The following is a 21,752-nucleotide window of genomic DNA, read 5'->3' as shown; positions in this document are numbered from 1 at the left end:
AATTATAAAAGTATGATACAGACAGAAAAAAAAATTGAAATAGTTTACCCATTGCAATTATTTTTATGGTTGACATTGATTTTAATAAAGTACATTTAGGTAATTTATGTTTATAATATCTATGAACATAAATTGTCTAATTAGGTAACCTATCAACTGCAGAAAAAATATCGAAAATAATGACTCGTTCTTCTATGAATGAAGTAAAGGAAATAACAGTAATAATATGAGCACAATAATCATCGCACGTTTGTTAACATCGATAGCCTATCTGATCTACACGGAACATGCACTAACAAATTCTAACTAAATCTAAATGGGACTTTATGGGTGTGGAATGACGATATAGATAACACAACACGATTTATTGAATGTAAACAAAAAGCGTAAACACCAAACGAAATGACTCACGATGACGAAGTCCTCATTATCATATCACAGTCACAGGCATACCTTACTAATGTTAGTTACAATCTAACACTTGCTGTTAAATATCGTGTACGTTGTTACTAGTTTATTGTTAATAAACATTTTTTATTTCAAATTAACCAATAATTAAGGTGTTTTATATTTCGATGCAAGTGCGCGTGACATATTTTAAAGTGCCGCGTATATAATAATAGACACATTTTCCTCAACAGCAAGAACAAAGGGAATATATTTCCAAAAACGTTAACACTTTCTGACGCACCAGCCTGTTGATCTTAAACACGTGTTATGAACAGTGCATACGTGAAAACGAGACGATGCGAGCGTTAGACACGCGCGTATAATAAAAATTGAATGCAAAAATGATTAAAAGAAACGGTGATAATGTATTTGCGATCGCGTCGAACAACAATCAGTGTCAAGGCGTGCGGAGCGCTGTCTCGCTCTGTCCTAGCAGCGGCGCGGCCACGAGGATTCCGCGAGCCACTACCGTCAGGATGACGCCGCCTGACGCGCACCAAAACACCAAAGAGGCGAACATTGCGCTTTCAATTTATGTCGAGAAATGGAAAAACAAATATGAAGAGGCTGAGAGGAAACACAAAACAAACCTTCTCAAATCAGAAAAAGGTAAGAAATTTACTGTTATAATAGAAGTTTGTTCTTTTTTTTTCATGTATATATTCGCGGTTGCATTTGCGCATGCTCTGACACCTCGAGGTCTCATATGCAAACGAAAACACCAGTGGAAATCCTATTCGCGTATTTGTCGGATTATGACAGATGATAACCTGTTGCTTATCCATTAATTCTTAGACTTATAAATTGTATGTTGATGTAAAATAAAGTTGCCTACAACCGCATGAATCTTAGATTACATTAGTCTTAACTTTTAACCTGAGTTTATTATTGATGTCAAGACGTAAAACCAGTTATTGAACTGCGCAATGCTTGGTTCTAGAGAAAGGCATTTATTGTGTCAGTTAAAATTCAATGACGTTATTTATTTAGTGCATTATATTGATTTATTATTTTTAGTAGTTATTATTGCACAAGTTTTTAGAAAAATCAAAATACACATCCGATGCGAGAGAAACAAATTTTAGTTATTCCTATTTATTATAATTTTTAATTTATTTATAATTTGTAATATAATATAAAACTGAATAGAGATGTGGCAATAGAAAAATGGAAGGTAGATAAATGTTTGAACATTTTTTTTATTGAAGTTTCTTTTTGTTTAAAGGTTTGATTTGAATTATATAAAAAAATGGAGGCCGAGCAATGAAAGCTAAAAACCTAGCAATAAGACACCGTATTAATGTCAATGTCATTGCTGTTTATTATGATTTAGTCAATTCATAGTACACTATATTACGTCTTACGATTTAAGTAATTTGACAGTAACTAAGGCTTAGGTTTCCCATCCTATTGTGTTCGTTTTTAATGTACTAAATCAGTCTTTACAATTTATTCAATAAAGCAATAAAACACTATTATTTTCATAATATGAGAATTAATGTAGATGTATGTATAGTAAAAAATGTATAACCGTGGAAATGTTCGTTTCATTGTTAAAAATATAAATATTTTTCTTATAATAATTAAAGACCTTGGTAGTTTAACGATTTAATACACTACCTCGTCTTATCATGGTCGCGGATTCGATTCCAACATAATACAAACATTTGTATTCATGAAGAGAGTAATAGAGAATATGTTTGTATTAGTTTAGTATATATACACACATACAATATATGTGTGTGTATGTGTATGTGTGTGTGTATATATGTAAATAAAGTGTATATATTTAAAAAGGGCGAATTTATATTACTTGTCTAGTATCCATAATACAAATTTTGCTTAGTTTGGAACTAGATAATGTTAAATTTGTTTATTTCATCATCTTAGCTATCATCTGTTCACTTTTGAACATAGGCCTCCCCTATAGACTGCCATAAGGAACAATCCTGAGTCATCTGCATCCACTGACTCCCAGCAATACATTTGAAGTCGTCACTCCATCTAGTGGGGGGTCGTCTTTCACAGTGTTTGCCTGTACAAGGTCGTCTCTAAAAAACCTTTGTTCACCATCTTTCTTTCTTTCGGTTGTCAGTTCTTCAAGGTATATAACCAGCCCATTGCCACTACAGCTTGCTTCCTTCATCCATTTATTTATTATCATTTAATTTTATAATCAAAACAGTTATATAAAATAGCATAAAGATGGACTGTATCTTATATACACACAAGATAATATTTTCAATCCTATTTATGCATCACGGCTAATAGCTTATAATTATATGGGTACTTAAAAAATGCATGCAAATTTTTTAGTTTTTTAGTTGTTTCTAGATTGATACTTAAGGTAGAGATAAAAAATACAGTTTTATCTAATTATTTAGATACAAGTATGCTATTTTTGTAAATATGTTTACCTATTCACTATTATGTAAATTGGTATATTTTATTAATTGGTAAAATGATGAAGAACAAAACAATCATAGTAAATTCATTACTGTTTTTCAATGCTATAAAGTATCAAAATCGCTTATTACTATGTTCATGCATATTAATCTCCGTAAAGAGAGCGGGGTGAGGGGGAATTGTAACGACAACCCCATTTCTAACAATATACTCTATCAGGTCGCCCTTCACACGGTTTTTCCTAAAAACTTGTGGGATTCGTCATGATGCGCTAACTGCATTCACCTTCTCTCAATGGTGTCCCGTCAGCTTATACCAATAGCGGAAGGACTACTACACCATTCTTACCCTTTAAAGAAAATTTCCAAAATGGCTCAACCAATTTCAATAAAATTTACTTTACCATCCATACTATAAAAAAGCCCATTAATGTTCCACTGCTGGTCACTGGTCCTTTCAGATAAGTAAAGGATTCACTGATAGTATTTAATGCAGTTCTTGTAAAGGACGTGTCCATGGAATACAAAAGTAAAACTGTATGAAATGTAATAAAATTTGGTGCGTAGGCAGATATCATATCCTTACATATGACAATTTTTTAAGATAAAAATGGTTATAAAATTTCTTAGGTTAACTGCAAGCTATATAAAAGCTTGTGGACAAACATAATAAGTATTCAAATGAAATTTAGTCGGGTACCAATTATATTGAGTTAATTTTCAGTAATATTATCCTTATATTTCTTATTTATATACATTTTACCTGTTTAGTAAATTTATATAATTATTTGAGTTAATTAGTATCTCAAAGTAGTAGACTAATAGTTATTAAAATTTACATATTCTACATACCGTGGTTTTATCACCGAAAATTAAACTTAAAAATTATTTTATGTGTTATACTCTATATAAACGACATCTATCCTATAATATTATAAAGAGGAAAGATTTGTATATAATGGTTAAACTCAAAAACTACTGAACTGATTTTAGAAAATCTTTCACCTATGGAAAGCTACATTATCAGCGAGCAACATAAGCGGTACTATATTTTCAAAAAGCCGTCCATAGCTGTGCAGCTAATCTATGATATAGTTAATGGTCAGCGTGTGTACTAAGTTTCGTTTCAATACTTTTTTTTATTGGTAATAATGGAATGGTAACCCCATCCGCGCTAACGGTATACACCGGCGAGGCACCAGTGAAGGATGATAGGTGAGGAAGAAGCAGGTCAGTTAGCCCATCGTGACATATTCAACAAGAACTGTTGACGATGGTTTCCAGGGGGAACCACGTGGAGGTCGACCTAATAGGGCATATTGCTAGCAATGGAGCAGTCAAACTCCATTGCTAACAATCCTGTTCTTCCCATTTCAATACTTTCGGTCATTTCAGTGAATATCTAATTATCTTTACATACTCTTACATTTATAAAATAATAGGATAAGTATGGTGTCTCATAAACGATACAATACACATATACTAGATGTTTATAATATCATTTACGATTATTGATGACAATTGCTTACTATAAAAAAAAAACAAGCTGAGGGTTTATTTGTCATTCTTAATAGAAAAAAAAATATATGACGAAAAACAATTTGATAAAACAATAACACACAATAAAAAAAATCTGATGGAGTATTTTTGCGATTTAATTGGAGAAATCTTACAGTCTGAGAATACGCAAGAAGGAAACCCAGCAAATTAAAATTTTACGCAGGCATTTTACTACCAAGATGTTCAGTTCGCTATCGATGGCAAGCGATACGGTAGTAGAATTGTTTTGCATGTAACTTTTCAAACAATCCCCACTCAATGGCCCAATTACGAAGCTAAGTGCGGAAATGCCTGAATAAACGAACTATTCATGTCGGACATTTCAAAACTAGGTGCAGCATTTTTATTATTAGCCCAATATAGAAAACAGCATACTTACCTCTTAAAATTTGCAAGTCTATCTAAAGATTTAGAAATAAGAATCTTAAAACTAAATAAATAAATAAAAGTACAAACGTTCTTTGAAAAAAAAAACTTATATTTAGTAATTCTAACATTATATTGAAATGTTTTCGTGGAAAACGAAAGAACTACCATTTTTATTTTTATCCATCTATGAAATCTATTAAAATTTCAAAACTTCCGAATTTACATTTGGTAATGGTTGATGGTATTGGTAGATTCCAACCGTCTTCTTGATTGACGTCTTGAAAATCTAATCTATTGAACAAGGGAGTCATGTTACGAACGAACGAGAATATAAAGACAAGAATTATAGAAATATTATTAAAATACAAGGATGAAAGGACCGAATTTGATATGCACATTTACCACATCATTCTAAGGTCATTCATTGTTTTTGATAAATGAGCTACAACTTCATAAGTGAATATAAAAATGATAAAAAATATATTTATTTATTTCATTATATATTCCTTTGTTTATCTCTGAGGGAAATGACGTGTACATTCATATCTTTTTCCACAGGAACACAGTTTTATTTAAATACCTTCATTCAAATACATACTTCCCTACAAAAACAGTACATACATTTACAGGACTAGACATTATCAGAAATGACTAATTGCCACGTAAGCCTAATATCACCTCAAGGCCTCGTCAACACATCGGGAAAATGTAATGCTTGAGTATAAGAAATAAAATGTTTTAATGAAGCCAAAATTGTTTATGAAGTACACATTTTTAAGTATTTTTTTCTTTAATCGCCTTTTACAAATTCCTGAGGAGAACAGAGTTTGTATTCTTTAAACACTTTATGCTCTTACTTTGTCATCAAATACAAGAAGTTTTTTTTAATAGAATGGAAAAAGAATGATAACCCCACCTACGCTTTCGATGTACAGTGAGTAATATTAAGCATTATTTAAAGGGCGGGGTGTGGGGCGTAAAGTTGGTACGCGAGTAGTTTATATCTTAACTTAAAATATAGGCTACAATATACATTGATCCATGCGTTCGAACCCATGGGTTACAGATAGTCAAAAATAATGTGTTATGTTTTTTTCTCAGCTAAACGTGAGCACGATGACTTACAACGGCGGTACAATATCGTTGTTGAGGAGAGGAATCATCTGGAAGGCGAGCTTCGGGAGAGGGAACGGGAGTTGAACAAACTGAGAACAGTATCAGAAAAACTATTTCGAGAGTACCAACAGTTGAAGAACCAGCATGAAGTCGATGCGGGTGTTATGCACAAGTAAGTTATATTATCTAATATTCCATTACTAAATATATAGTATCGTTATGATAATTAATTGATGACACTTTTTCTGGGCTCAAGAATCGGAACCAGCAGAAGTTTTTCGGCTGGTTTTAAACGAGAAACTAAATCAATTTGATAGCCTGTATAGCACAGTCATAATCTCGTTAGTTTGAGCTAATCAGATCTCGAGTTCTATTCCTGGTTTCATCAGTTTATGAAAAATATTTTTTAAAATCAACTTGGCTCTAGTTGCAGGTTAAAAATAGCTTTCTTTTTTGTTCATAGTTCATTTTTGTTATAATTCTTTAAACTACCAAAAATATGTTCCATGTGATGTAATTCGTATATAAAGTCACAGATAATATAATACTATACTAGTATAGAGTATTGTATTTGCATATGTAACGTTACATAGTTTATATCATTTAAATTCGTTTTCACCCGAAACTTCGTACGTGCGTATTTTGGATGTAGATAACTACATCCAGACGGTATATTGTTATAAATATTTATATCAAAAATATAACTTTTAAAACTATATTCAGTATTAAAATTTTTGTGATACCCGAACAAACATACAAATAGAGATACCAATAGACAATAATTATAAAAAAATATGGTTTTGCATTCTATTGTTATTATGGAGACGCATCATATAATTTTTTATTAATTATTTTTTATGTACAGACGTTGTTTAATTACAATTCTGTCATATTAATACGATGTAATGTAGTAGGTAGGCGATTAAAAGCGCGTGTGGAAAATTTCGCCAATTAATCCGCAAAAACATATCTACTTTTTGCTGTTTCTATGATAACAAAAAGTAAAAGTTTAAATTCATCATAAAATATGTCTTTTCCACTATTTACAAAATATATTAATTAAATCAAGATTGTAAATATGTAAGTCAAGATAGTCAACTTATTTTTTAACAAATATATATATTTTGTAAACACTACTAAATATATTTATTATGCAATGATTGCATTTGCTTACACAATCGTTCCACTTTGCTGCTTAATAAATAAAATAACAAAATTTGAATGCATTTTGCATTGCGTTGTCACACTGATTAACAAGTAACGGCATTCTCTGGCCTGTTATAGGATTGAATATAGAAAATATTAATTTCCTTAGTATTCACAGTTTCCTAAATCACTATTTAGTTTATCATGAATTCTCTGTCCCATTCGTGTTTCTACCATTTTAAGTTGCATAAAAAAATTATCTCTTTTTGACATAAAATTTTCTTTTAATAATACTTCGAATGGCAAATAAGTAAGACAACCTACCTAATAGAAAGTGATAAGCTTCACCTTTAGATATGGATAGAATTATGACTTTCTCTGGCTGGTTATGGGTTTGGAGAAAAAAAATATGCATTTCCTATTATTATTTACTGTAGTTATTTAGAGAAGTTCCAATCTTCTGTGTTATGGGACCTCTTATGGAGACTATGCTGTTAGGCCTCTACTTCAAACCGAAACAGTCATACAAGTGCAGCTGATTCACGGTAAAAACTAATAAAACAGAGGTACCCCATGCGAACGACTTTTGTACAAAAACTGATGATTTCCTATCAAAGACAACTTAGTAGGTATACAGATTCCCAAATGGGATGGACAATTTTATAATGTTCCACAATACAGCATTTTATAAGTTATAGTTGAAATCTTTTATAGAAAAGCATATTTTATATATAAGCATAGGCTTAGATTATAAAAAAACTGACAATGGTAAGGCTTCCTAATTATATATTTCAACATTACATCAAAATCTCTTGTTTTAGATTCATTGTAATCATTTAAAAGTGGTGAAATGTCACAGTTTGAAATACGTTTCGAAAATAGGTTTCAAAGTATTTGCTGCATAATTAGGTATATCACGTGAGAGGTCATCGTGTTGGCCCGATGATTTAAATCTTAATTGACTGGATAGATTGACATTCAGAACCGTAAGGAACTATTGTGTTTTATTGGTAGACAAATGGGGTATAATAACAATATGAAATAAAGACATAGTGTACGTGACAATCATTTCTTATGCGAACAAAATCAGGCGGTGCGCCTAATTTAAAGATAGAAGATTAACAGGAAAAGTATTTCCTGTTTTCTTTTTAAACATATCTCAGTAAATACGTAATATTTAATGATTACATGTACCATATTCATCAATATAACATGAGTGCTCTATAAAGATTAGATTATATAATCATTAGTATTACTACAATTAACGATGACTTCTAGAAAAGACCTCAAAATCATTCGAACCATAAATGATAATTTTCTAGCCATTTTATTACTGTGAAATAAATGTTAAGTAATATTCATTACATACATTTTGACTGTATATATATACATATCTCTAAAATTAGAGGTTAATTACGAATATATATATTCAGAGAATATATAAACCACATATATATTTTATATATATATATATATATATATATATATATATATATATATATATATATATATATATATACTTTAAAAGATTATTATATATATAATAACTTAATACATAATAACATATTAGTGTAGACAATAACTACATTATTGTGTGTCACCGATGCAGGATAGGTAAAATGTATACAAATACATTGTTTGTGTTATAAATGATTTACTCATACAGTCTGCGGTTATAACACATAATTATTTTGCGTTATAATTTTATGGGTACTAATTTTAGATTTAACTCACTTAAGAGAAATTACATTTTTGCAAAAATTACCGCCGAGGAAACATTAAAAAGAAATGAGGAAGAATTTAGAGATAAAAGAACTTGTAAACAAGTTTATTTGAATAAAGATTATTTTATTCAAATCTTAATATTAAAAATTCTGTGTCACGACGTTTGTTCATGTTAATCTGCTAAACAACTCAACCATTTTAATTAAACTTTGTAAATGTATATCTATTGCTCTATTACTAAAGAGTTAAAATAATTTATTGTTCTGCTAAGAAAAAAAATGTAACATATTTATTATACAATCTGAAAACCAAAACTGAAAACAAATTATTTTAGATATATGTATTTCCTTGTGTGTATATGTACCAAGCTACTTAATAAAATTATTTTAGAAGTAGGTAATCACTGGTAGGTGACATGTTAAGATAAAATATACATCAGTTTATAATATAGACCTTCAGGAACAACTGTGTAAATTGCCTTCGTGATTGGTGTAGTAGTTTTGACGAGAACAGACATATAGTCAGACAATAATTCCGAAAATTATTTCTTTAGCTTTTATTGCTCTTATGACAGACATGCGTATAGACATCATCTAGTTCTAATTTTACGAATGTTATATTAATAAAATTGCAAAATTTTTTTTTATTTATTTAAACTTTAATGCACAGTAAAACTACATATGTACATAAATGGTTTTAAATCAGTTAAACTAGGCTGCCAACATATTTTTTTATTTTGAAGATGCTTCAATTGTTACATAAATATTTAATTTGAATGCTCACATGCTCACATAAAATATTGAAAGTCAAAGTGATCGGCCAAGTTAAATATGCAAAAATATTGTAATGTACCAATTTCACTATTGGATTAGCTAATATTATGCATTCGGTGTTCAGTTTAGACCATCCGCTGTGACAATACGACCGTTGCCATACCTTATAATAAATGATTTTCTATATGTCTATTAAGTAATGGACAATAAATATCTTTTATACTGTGTCATAAATATTTTTTGTTGTTAACGGTGATACTGATTTTTATATACCTACGTACAATGTTACTAAAAATTCATCAATGTTGTGGATTAGTTTTGTGAGATTCTAGTGCACGTTGTATTTGAATTTTTTTTAATAATAATATTATATAGAAAATAAGTGAATAATAATGAAGGATTAAAATGGAACTGTTTTCGCACTTCTTCAAATATTTTTAATACTGTTGATGATTGGAATTAAACAAATTTCAAGATGTAAGTTTTTTTAATTATTTTTTTATGGCATCGAATTTTAATAAAAAATTTGTCATAAGTTTTTTAATATACTTTTATCTAAAAACGATGTAATTTATAGCCTGAGTGGCTTTGATATCGAATTATAAGACCTCAAATGTTGTATTTGACTGTATGAAATCAGATCAATACGAAATACTACGTCAATTCTATATCTAATTTTAACTCAACTTTACGATGATAAAAAAATCGTTTATCAAGTAAAATTAATTTTAAAAAGGCAATTTGCCTTCTAACTTCCACATTGAAATATAACACATACATGTATTCATCGATTATAATAATGTTCCCCACAACGGCGTCATAAATAAAGTAATGCCTGCGATCGCCCCATCTGGGATTATACTCATGATTATATTAAACTGCGCAATTCTTATTTATATTTATGTAATCTAATTTATTTTTTATTCTTTTTGTCTTAATATTCGTAACAAACTGATAATTATCGCCGCGGAATTTTTCCGCTTAATTGTGAAATATATTTTTTTATTTTTTTTATGGAACTTAGAACGGCAAACTAACTGACAGCCCACCTGATGGAAAGTGGTACATAACCGTATTTTACCGTTTTTTTATTATATGAGCAATTACCTATCCATTACTAACCCTAAACCATCCCCATAAAGGGAGTTTTGCCAGTAATTGCCACGCTTGACAGGTGGGTTGACAACCGCACTTAAGTTTTGGTGATGTTTTAATAAGGAAACTGCTGCTCATCCCTCGACTGCTAAATTTCCTTAGTCGCCTCTAATAACATCCATGAGAAAGGGATGGATGACCTATCTGTACCAGGACCACATGGCGTACATTTTGTATAGCATGAAACATATAGTTTATATATTTATTATCCATATTCTGGATGACATACCATAATATATGTAATTGTATATAGTATGTGTTTGAAAGAAAAACCGTGTGAAAAAAATTTTATAGACATACGAAAATATCAAGAATATTTTTGTAGTGCAAATATGCAATATTTATAATAATAGTTTTGTTCTCTATTTATTTGAAGAAACATTCCAATAATACAGAATAGGTGTATAACTTGCATTATGTAACGTTAAAGTTGAAGCAATCCTCCAATAAACTTATTGCGCTGCTGACTGAATATCAATGTTGTTATTTATAAGAAATTGTGACACATTTCTGTGCAATATATTAAATTTGTGTTGTCTTGTAATTTGATATCTGTTAACTAATTCATTTTTCGTTCGCGATTTCGTTAGGTGAATTTTAAGTTATGAATCACTTTAATTATATTCCAAATAAATTAATATAATTTCTTTGCTTATATTAAATGTAATGTTAGACAACCATTGGGCAAACAGAGAAATAGGTAGACGATGCATTCATGAATTGAGGAAACATAAAGTAATATCTAACAATAATAAATACATACATGAAGAAATACAACAAAATATTGCAATATCAAATAATTAACTGTATTAGAAGAGTAAAGAAACAATCTATGGTTCAAAGAGATAATTAATCAGGAAGGTTAAGTTTAAAGGGAAAGTGTCAAAAGAACACAAAGGCAATATCCCTGTTAGTTCATTTCATAGATATTTTAATTTTTCCTACTGTTAACTATGCAGTACTAAATTGACAGTTAAGCCTATTAATTAACAAACTATTTTCTTATTACACTGCACGCATAAACAAGAAATGAGTTCATACTAACTATATATTTACATTTAAATCTTCGTTACTCTTTTCCATATTTCTCAAATTAACATGCAAATATCTATTATTGCAGGGTTATGCAACAGGCTGGTGAATGGTACAAACAGAACAAACAACTGAAGAGGCGGAGTACGGCGCTCCTGCAAGCGTTGCCGACGAAAACCGTTGAAATAGACTTAACGGACTCCACCGACACAGGTATAATCGAAACCAACTATATCTATGAATAAATTAAGTCAACAGCCTTAATCTAAAAGCCAGTTTTGTCGTCAGTTGTCAATGCATCAATAGCTGTTGACGCTTTAAGCTGATTACCTGTCTACCGCCGCCTCGGCCCTTAGTAGATACTGCCATTTGTCGAAATGCTGATAATTTATATGAACATTAAATTGGTTATAGAAAAACGGACATTTTTATTGAAAACAAGTTAAAGAAAATGTCCACCTTACGTTATGTTAAAGTCAGTACTTTTTGCGCTTCACATAATGATCGCACATCGCTGTAACAGACTGTGTTACGCTTTATTTTAAAGCTACTATATCAGACATTAGATAATTACTTCAGTCTTAGCAATGATGCAAAACTTTTTATATTTATGCTGGTTTTTATAACTTTATTAACTACAACAATTTTTTACATAATTATGTATTATTACTTTCGCGTTCTCTCACAAATTAAAATATTTAATAGTACGCTACAGAATTCTTAATAGAAAATTACTGGAGGATTTAATATTTATTCTTATAGTAAGACCTAAACTTTAGTAGAAAACTATTTAGATTCTTTTTTTCTAAATTTAATGAATTCAAGGTTCTCAATATTGCCGGTATTAAAATATTATTACCATCCAATGTTACGTAAAATCTCAATTATATCCTCATACTTCTTTTAATCCTTTCACTTAAAACTCAATAATCAATACAAAATTCTAAACACTTCCGCTACGAGCTTTATTTTTTAGATTTATATCTTGATTTTACATTAATAAATTTATATATTATATAAATTGCGAGAATTTTATAGCTAGTAGTTGCCTAAAGTTATTTGTGAAACTAATATCGCAAATGTAATCTTGGTCGAAAATAAATATGTCTGACACAACGATTCACTACATATATCACTTTTTTTTATGGAATTTGAATTGAAAACATATTCCAAGTTTGAACTAAGTTATATTTCGATTTGAAGTGTTAATAAATATTCATATATTATAGTCGTAACGTATGTAAATCTGTTTCTTTATTCGTCAGACTCGCTATTGTTTTCTGATTAATAAAAATCAGGTATATTGATTCCTATTTAATAGACAATGGCCTCTCAATGCACTGGTTTGTATGTTCTTATAAATGAGGCCCTCGATTCGATTTTCAGTCTAACCAATATTAGAAATTAAATTTAAATACTGAATTTGCGTAGAATATCTTATATGTAATGTAAATTACAAAAAATACAAAGTTGTCATGACGTTTGGATATTTAGATATTTGTATATTTATTTACTCAATGACATTTTAAACGGTTCATCGGATTTAGTACATATGTAGGTTATATTCTAACTTAAAACATAAGATACTAAGAGCAATTCTAATTCTTATTCTTTACGTAGTACTGACATCCATCATAATTGCTACCCATTCTTCCTCTTTCTACTCCAAATCCTTTTCCGTGCAAGCAGTTCGTTTGTATACAAATCGTTGCCCATTTTTAAAAACTTAGTTAAAGCCCACTACCTATCCTTATAATCACTTAGTCCTACGTATTTCCAGTTTTATGTGGTTATATATATGTGTATTAATATGGTATATTTGTATGTATTTATGCATATATGTATATGTATGTATATATATTTATATGTGTATGTGTATGTATATATATGTATATATATATTATATGTATATGACTATGCTGTCAAAATATTATTTTTTACAAATCTATCTTTTTTAAATGATACAAAGGTTGTCAATAAGACCGCCTTTTGTACTACACTATACGTGAAAATTGTTTTAACAAATCATGTTATGTTGGTGCAATAAAGTGTTAAATAAATAAATAAAATAAATAAATACTTTATACACAAATTTAAACAAGCAAAGCAATGGGATATAAATATTAAAATTATATAAATGATACAGTTATAGAATATTTGAGTTTGTGGACCAGGTATGTAATTATTGTGAGATACTTACATAATATACACCCTTTGTCTTATTTAAAACTTAGAGTATAAATTTATTGTTATATTTTTTGGCAATTGCAGCATCCGATACAAGCAGTAATGAAGAGGTGGAATTCCTGAAACAAACCGTAACAGAGCTGAGTCGTCAGATAGCCGAGCTACAGACGGAACTTAACACCGTAAAGTTGCAGGAGTTTGAAGCTCAAGAACTGAATGTGACATTAGCGCAGGTGATTAGGACGTTTACCTTGCTAACTTAACGCTAAGTAATTTTATTCAGTCGCTAATTAACGTGTACGTAACTTCTTTGTATGACTTTGACTAACTCTTTAAAAGGGTGAAGAAATTGTTAGCAATACACCCTGTCACGATGTACTGATTTACAAAGCAATCTCTCTGGGAACCATTATGGTTATTTCTCGTCACGATGACTAAATAATCTGCTCGTTTTATCCTCCATTAATAAATTCCATCCTCCATTAGGGCATTGTACACTATAGCACAGGTGTGTATATCTCAAGAGTATACTATTTCATCTTTTTTAGAAAACCCAAATTTACCATTAGAAAAATACCCTTACATTGCATTTGTCCCTTTCTAGGAACTAGAGACTGAACGAGAAAAATGCGCATCACAAGAAAAGGAATTGCAGGATATGCGTGGCCAACTGGAGAGCCACAACCGCGTCTCCAAGCTTCTCATGGAAGAGGTCACTGCGCTCAAGGAAAACGCCGACAAGGATAGGGAGATGGCCGAGACGTGAGTACGAGTGTATTAGTAGCCTATATCTTTTTATACATGATAGACACATAAGCAACGTTCTGGATACTTTAAAAGGCCACCTTCACCTGATAAATCATTAGATCATTTCCTTATTATTCAACATGGTATCAGTTCAAATAATGATAGCCTATATAATAGATATGATATCATTCCGATTTGGACGTTTTGTTGCTGCCGGCTCATTCAAGCGAACAGATAAGAAAATATACCTAGACATATGTCTATATAGCAATAATACAACGTTTGTTACATGACAGCCAGCGGGGGCCTGACGAGGCCACCGATATACACAGTCTAAACAACTCATTTCTAGAATTGTTCATCGGTACAGGTATGCGAGGTAGGTGAGGAAAGGGCGGATTCATTTACACTATGATATCATTATGAATCTGATACCAGAGCAGATAATATGAAGAGAAGGTCAAAAGGCTTCCAATATTGATACCTACGACCCGTGATACATAAACAGAGTTTACATTTGTGTGAGTAATTTTCAACTTGCAAAATTGATTTTAACCTTGACTGAAATATATTGCATATAGGCCTATAGTCACATTATATTACCCATACTTTCATATATATTTTTGACACAAATGCAAAGCTTATCTTATGTCTCGCGGACTAATCGTAACAGGCATTATGATAAGGAGGGAGCCGGGTGAGCAGTGCCCACCCCAGAATTGTCTGGTACGCTCCTCAAGATCCAAGCGAAACTTCATAAAGACAGATTTGAAAGTATATATACGACTATTTTAAGAGGTCAGGTCTATCGTGCAAAATAATCGTAAAAATTGACATTGTAGAAACACTCTTATGGCAACAATTTCAAGTAATATTTTGGATTGAATGTCTTCCAGATACAAATCGGAAGCCCGGGACGCAAAGAAGCGTGTCCGCGTGCTGACACATCAGAGCGCGCTGCTGGTGGGTGAACTAGGGCTAGACGAGCGACTTTCAATGCTGCTTGGGGAGGTCGACTGCCTCAAAGGGGCGCTCGAGAGCCAGGCTGCTCGCCACAGAGACCAACTTGAGGAATTGCAGGTAGAATCTGATACATGCCTTTTATAGCTACTCAGTTGCTGACATTTTAATATAATTAACTTTTTATAAGTCAGGGTATGCAAATAAGCTAACATATCATAGAACATTTAATCATCAATGACTACTAATGGTACTTATGTATATGTATTATCTAACTCTTTATCATTTATGGGAGCTAAGCTAAGGTATAATGCCTTTGTATCCAATAATTAACTAACAGCTTGGTGGCAAAGACACAAAAGTATTTACCTAAATTATTATTAAATTGAAAAAATTGCTACACATTTCGCCAGTTACCCTTCGTTTATAGATTCCTATTATAACGTACATAAAATTTATATATTTCTCCTACAGTTGAAATTAGCTGAAAAACACGAAGATACTGACATATTATTATGGGAGGAGAAAATAAGACTAGCAGAGGAAGATGCTCAGAAAGCAGTAGAACGAGCCGAGAGTGCAGAGAAGAAGCTAGCAGAATTGGAGAAGAAGTTCTCAGACCGACCGAGGAGAGGGAATCTCATGTCTAGAATTAGTTACTTCGAAAATGGAGGGAGCGAGACACCAGAGATGAAAATGAAAGAGGTGATCAAAGAAGAAATCTTGGCGCCTGTTGGTAAGATGTCAAAATTGTTATATAAAATCTGTTTATTCATATATCACGTTATATTATGACATCTGCATGATACCGAGAAAATCACACAAGTAATTGACTTCTAGACTTTTAAATTAGATCTAAAGGTTACTCTGCTAAGGCTAAGGCCTTTGTTTGTGTTTCTATTTTTACCACAAGATGGCTGACCTGCTTGAAAATAAACCTCTATCTATGTGAGATTTTAACACGAAATATTGGTACAGACCATGCTAACCGTCCCTATACTCGTTAATACCTAGTGAAACATCAAAATGTACCTAATATGTTAATTATTGATGTTGTTATCGCTAGAGCTTATATCTCTGATTTATATTGTGTTTGCATGGATGTGTTTCGGTTTAAAGGGTGGGATATGGCAGTGAATTTGCAGGGTACAGAAGAATAACACGAGTTCTTAGTAATGGCAACACATGAAGGGCATCATAGGCAAAACAGTACACTATGTTATGTCCATTATACTGGTCAAGTCTGTAGGCGACGGTTACCACTTTCCATCAGGTGGGTCTTTATTACCTAATTTTTGTGTCAAATAAATTGCATTACAGAAGGCAATAAAAATACAAAACATATATGTAAAAAAATATTTATTCCAGCTCCAACAGTTCCTGAGCGTCCCCAAACCCCGCCCCGACCACCTTCGCCGTCCCCTCCACAACCTTTAAATCCTCCAGAAGACACTTCGTCGCGATGTCCGTCACCCACGCCACCCAACCCACCAGCAGCAATATCACCTCCTCCCCCGCCGCCACCACCAGCATGTCCCCCACCTCCTCCCCCACCGCCGCCACCACCACCACCACCACCGCCAGCATTCGTGTCATCTGGAGCGGACGACATGGCGAAGATGCTCGCTGGAAAGCAGGGCACGTTGAAGAAAAGCAAGCAGAACGGAGGTTAGTGTCGATACAAAACGATCCAAACAACTATCTATAAGATAATTATAAAAATATCAATGACCTCAATCAATCGACTCCTAACTAGAAAAGACATAGATTTAGGACAGTACCGTATTCATTGCATTAGTGTACAAAGAAAATTTTGCATACCTACCATAGTGTTGATTTCTTTATTTATTTAACAAGGACACTAAATGAACAATAGAAGTTGCGTAGTTAGTCCATGAATCATGTTTCTTTAAAATGTATTCATTTCGTGTAACAATAAAAATATTTTTTATTGTTAAACGTCACAATAACAGAAAACGTAGATATTCGTAGAGTTACTTGTACGGAAAATTAGTTCTATTCAGACTTAGTAAACCGTACTCACGTGTTCTACTCGTATATTTAAATCTTAATTCATTGTAATTAATAAATTGTGGTTATAATTGGACTAGATTTTATTATCTGTATTGACTGAAATTAATTAAATCTACCTATTATCATCTGATTTTAACTGGCGCTTAAAGACTTTGAATTAAATTATTTCTAAACCTTTGCTATCGAAAGATAAAATATTAATAGAAAAAAGAAAAAATATTATAATATCCAGTGAATATAAATATACTATATTAATTCATTTATGATAATATCATTGGCGTGTAGTCCTGGTATAAAATAGGCTACCCCTTCCTTCCCCGTGGGTGTCGTAAGAATCGACTAAATACGGACGAGGGATGGGCAGCAGCGTCCCTTTTAAAACATTTCCAAGCGTGGCAACTACTGGCAAAACCCCCAAATGGGAGGCTTATGTTTAGCAGTGGACGATTAAAGGCTGATATGATAATATCATTGGATATAAACACTAAACATATATATATGTTTTTCTAAGTTTCTGAGATACATACATTATCACCTGTACCTGGTACCTTATAGGTAATATAACATTCTCTCTCAGTCAGCATTTGAGAAAATAGAAGTGTAATTATACTGTGTAAAATATTAAAAACAAGTATTTAAATTTTTGTTTTATTTCTGAACAATTATGTCATTTACAGGCGGCGCAATTGACGCCATAGTGGACCAAATAAAAGGGGGCAAGTTCCATTTAAAGTCCACAGAGCAAAACTTTATGGAACGCAAACCGCGGGAGGACCAGCCTGAAGCGGTAAAGGAAATGCTGCAAATCCTTGGTACACTACGCAAACGCAGGAGCTTCGCGAGAGAACCGAACACGTGACCAATGTAAGTTCACTGGCCATTTAATATCAGAAATCTTTTCATTTATTTACTTGTTACTCTAATAAACCTCTTACTCTTTTAACAATAATTTTACACGATAAAACTGGCTATAAAGCCATACAACATTCATTGAATTATATATATATATATATATATATATATATATATATATATATATATATATATATATATATATATATATATATATATATATATATATATATATATATATAAGGAGAGATTATATAGCAACACTTATTTTTTACAGGTGATCCATATGGAAAAAGATGATAGAAGATATAAAATTGACTGGATTTTGATAAATAATTATTTACTGGTTTACCAATATTGATAGCGGGTACCACAATTATTTGAACAAATTAAATATATTTACAACTGATTGGTAGAAAGATATAGATAGCATTACATTGCTTACAGAGATAAGAATTGAGATGCTCAGTGCACTTTGTTGTATGTTTAAGAGCTGAAACTTTCATCTCAACATATAAATAAATAACTGTTGCAGGCTATCATAGGCGTATTTAAGGATATATCTGTCTGGTGGGCCGTGCCCATCTCAAAATTGTCCTGTATTTACTCCAAGATCAAGAATGAAGCATTCAGTTATGAATAAAAACGTGTTTGAGCACTTTTTTAAAGGGTTTGGCCCACTCTGAATAATATTACATCAATGTAACCTATGCTGGTAACACAAGAAATTCTCGTTCATTCACTCTTTCACTCGTTATTTACTAATAAAACTGCATACTAAAATGGATAAATAAAAAATAATCCTTTTCTTCAGCGCAAATCAACTTATATATAGAATAGTCATTTTGCGATAACTATTTTATAAATGACTCTAAAAAACCGTCAGCGGTTTGCTTTACCTTTATAAAAACGAAGTGTGAAACAGATCTAATCTTAGAGATGGAGGTAGTCACAGGGAAATACCGTTGTAATACTGAATTACGGCATTTTATATAAAATATAATTTGCCCTAAATAGGCGCCATCTCCTTTATTGACTTGGTATCTATCTATATAACTACGAATTGTCATACTAATTATATACATAACAGAATAATGGTCATTTACCTATATTTTTCCTAACTATATTTTGTACTGAATATTAGTTTTGATATAAAAATATCTTATTATGAAATATAGTCTGTGTTTTAATTTTTATCAAACCAGATTTCTGATGGTAACATTTCTATTTCTAATATTTATAATATATGACAATGTTTCAATAGACTGAAAATTAAAAAAATATTTTGTATCAAATTAGCATTAATCCTTAATTTACACTACCGGACTACTCACATCGTCCATTATTTATGATAGTATAAACAATGCGTGTCTGCGGTATTCAGTCCACTGTGCCTAATCTCTTCTAGTGTTCCACTTCGTTACTCTTAGAGTCACTGTCTAACTGTATAAATTGTAAAACTGTGACTATACAAAGCATGCATTTATGCAGTCTTAAATGAAGCAGTACATTCATGGACAAATAGTGCCAATTTGACTGTTAATAAGTGATATACTTAGGTAGTAATTAATTATAATGAACGATGACTCATAATGCTAATATATAAATAAAAAAATATATTAAATTTATGTGGTAGCAAATATAATTAAGCTTCCATCGATAATAGAAGAATATTTCGTTGATAAATCTGTTCTAATTAATTTTAAATCGAAACTTTAAATTTATAATCAAAACATATCATACCTAAATATGACCACTTATAGTGTATTATCTCCGTACAATATACTATTTCCATATCTACTTTTACTATCGATTTTCCTAAATGATATATATCTAATATAAATTCAATTTAGTACAATGTAAACCTGTCCTAGGCACTACTGGAATTGATGCTGCCATATCAAAAAAAAATATTGCCATTAGATAGTTAATTATATTTATACAATATTTCGAATAATTAGCATTTATATTTATATGAAATGTTGAATAATAGATATTTGTTAAATTTATACATGTACGATTGTAGGGTATAAAGTTATTAATATAATTATGTAATTTACAACTTTTATTAAATTTCTCGTATATAGCAAAACATTTTGGAAATCTATATTAGATAGGTAATAGGTTACTAAGGCCTAAATATAAACTAAATATATTTAATTGCGAATAAACATTCTTATAATATGTCCTATATTATTTTTGTTAGAAATAAATTCCAACTATTTTTCATAGATGAATATAACAATTATAGACTTTTTTTATTATACGTGACTTAATTATGATTAAGATATTATTATCGACCGAATACTCCATCTTATAAGACTTTAGTAATTATAAGATTCTGATTATAACATATTTGTATAAAAATAAATTTTAAGTTTTGTATAAATATAATTATTTTGAATTTATTACATAGGTTTCCATGTTACGATGTTATTAATGAAAGAGTTACCTTTGGTGCCATTGATTTGTGTATTCTATGCATCAAAACTCAGCAAAAACGGTCGAGGATTTTTGTAAAGTATTATGTAGGCTCTAAGTAACATTTACGTTTATTTTTAAATAAATGATTTATATCAAAGTATATTTACTGGGTTATTATTTACTGTAATATCATATAAATATAAAAAATTATTAAAAAAAATAAAAAAAAATTTTCAGCATGAAAAACCAGTCATAAATATGAATGATACTAATCTCTATTAAATAAATGAATAATTTAAGAATTGTTTGTTTGAATGCACTAATCTATGGAACTTCCAGTCGGATTTGAAAAATTCTTTTTACATTAGATAGCTCATTTCTTGAGGAAAGTAATAGGCTGTTTAACACCACGATACGACCACAAGCGAAACCGTGGAACACAGCTAGTTTAGGTATTTTTTTATGCAACTTAATATGGCAAACAAGTTTACGGCCTACCTGATGGAAAGTGGTAACCGTTGCCTATAGACATGAGCATACCATGAACATATCAGAGTATACTGGTTGTCTGTAAAAGATTGCTTTTAGCGACAAGGCCGCCTTTTATATATACACATTTATTAAAAGAGGTAGGGCACAGCGGGACTCGCGCTCATAAATGGAAACGCTTTTAGCGATAAGTGTTCCGCCTTTTATATATACACATTCTGCATAAATACTCCTTGTATACATCTCTATTGTGCGCAATAAAGAGTTTATTATTATACTGTTTCGCTCATAATACCCCAATGCGTTGCCATTCCTGAGGACTCAGGTG

General features: G+C 31.0%; 1 protein-coding gene across 1 annotated transcript; it reads left to right on the top strand.

Moving 5' to 3' along the window:
• The first annotated feature begins 492 nt into the window (after positions 1 to 492).
• On the top strand, positions 493 to 21,097 carry LOC113510965 (shootin-1-like). Its single transcript, XM_052893037.1, has 10 exons — positions 493 to 1,059; positions 5,886 to 6,072; positions 11,820 to 11,944; positions 14,003 to 14,151; positions 14,523 to 14,680; positions 15,562 to 15,745; positions 16,100 to 16,361; positions 16,994 to 17,293; positions 18,337 to 18,523; positions 18,789 to 21,097. The coding sequence occupies exons 1-9, from the start codon at positions 792 to 794 to the stop codon at positions 18,516 to 18,518; spliced, it is 1,815 nt and encodes a 604-aa protein (XP_052748997.1). The 5' UTR covers positions 493 to 791; the 3' UTR covers positions 18,519 to 18,523; positions 18,789 to 21,097.
• Positions 21,098 to 21,752: the final 655 nt, after the last annotated feature.

This window comes from Galleria mellonella, unplaced genomic scaffold (assembly GCF_026898425.1).
Source record: "Galleria mellonella isolate WM207_F2 unplaced genomic scaffold, CSIRO_AGI_GalMel_v1 utg172, whole genome shotgun sequence".
NCBI classification, from domain to species: Eukaryota; Metazoa; Arthropoda; class Insecta; order Lepidoptera; family Pyralidae; genus Galleria; species Galleria mellonella.
The sequence above is the reverse complement of the archived record's forward strand: the minus strand, read 5'-3'. Positions and strand labels throughout refer to the sequence as shown.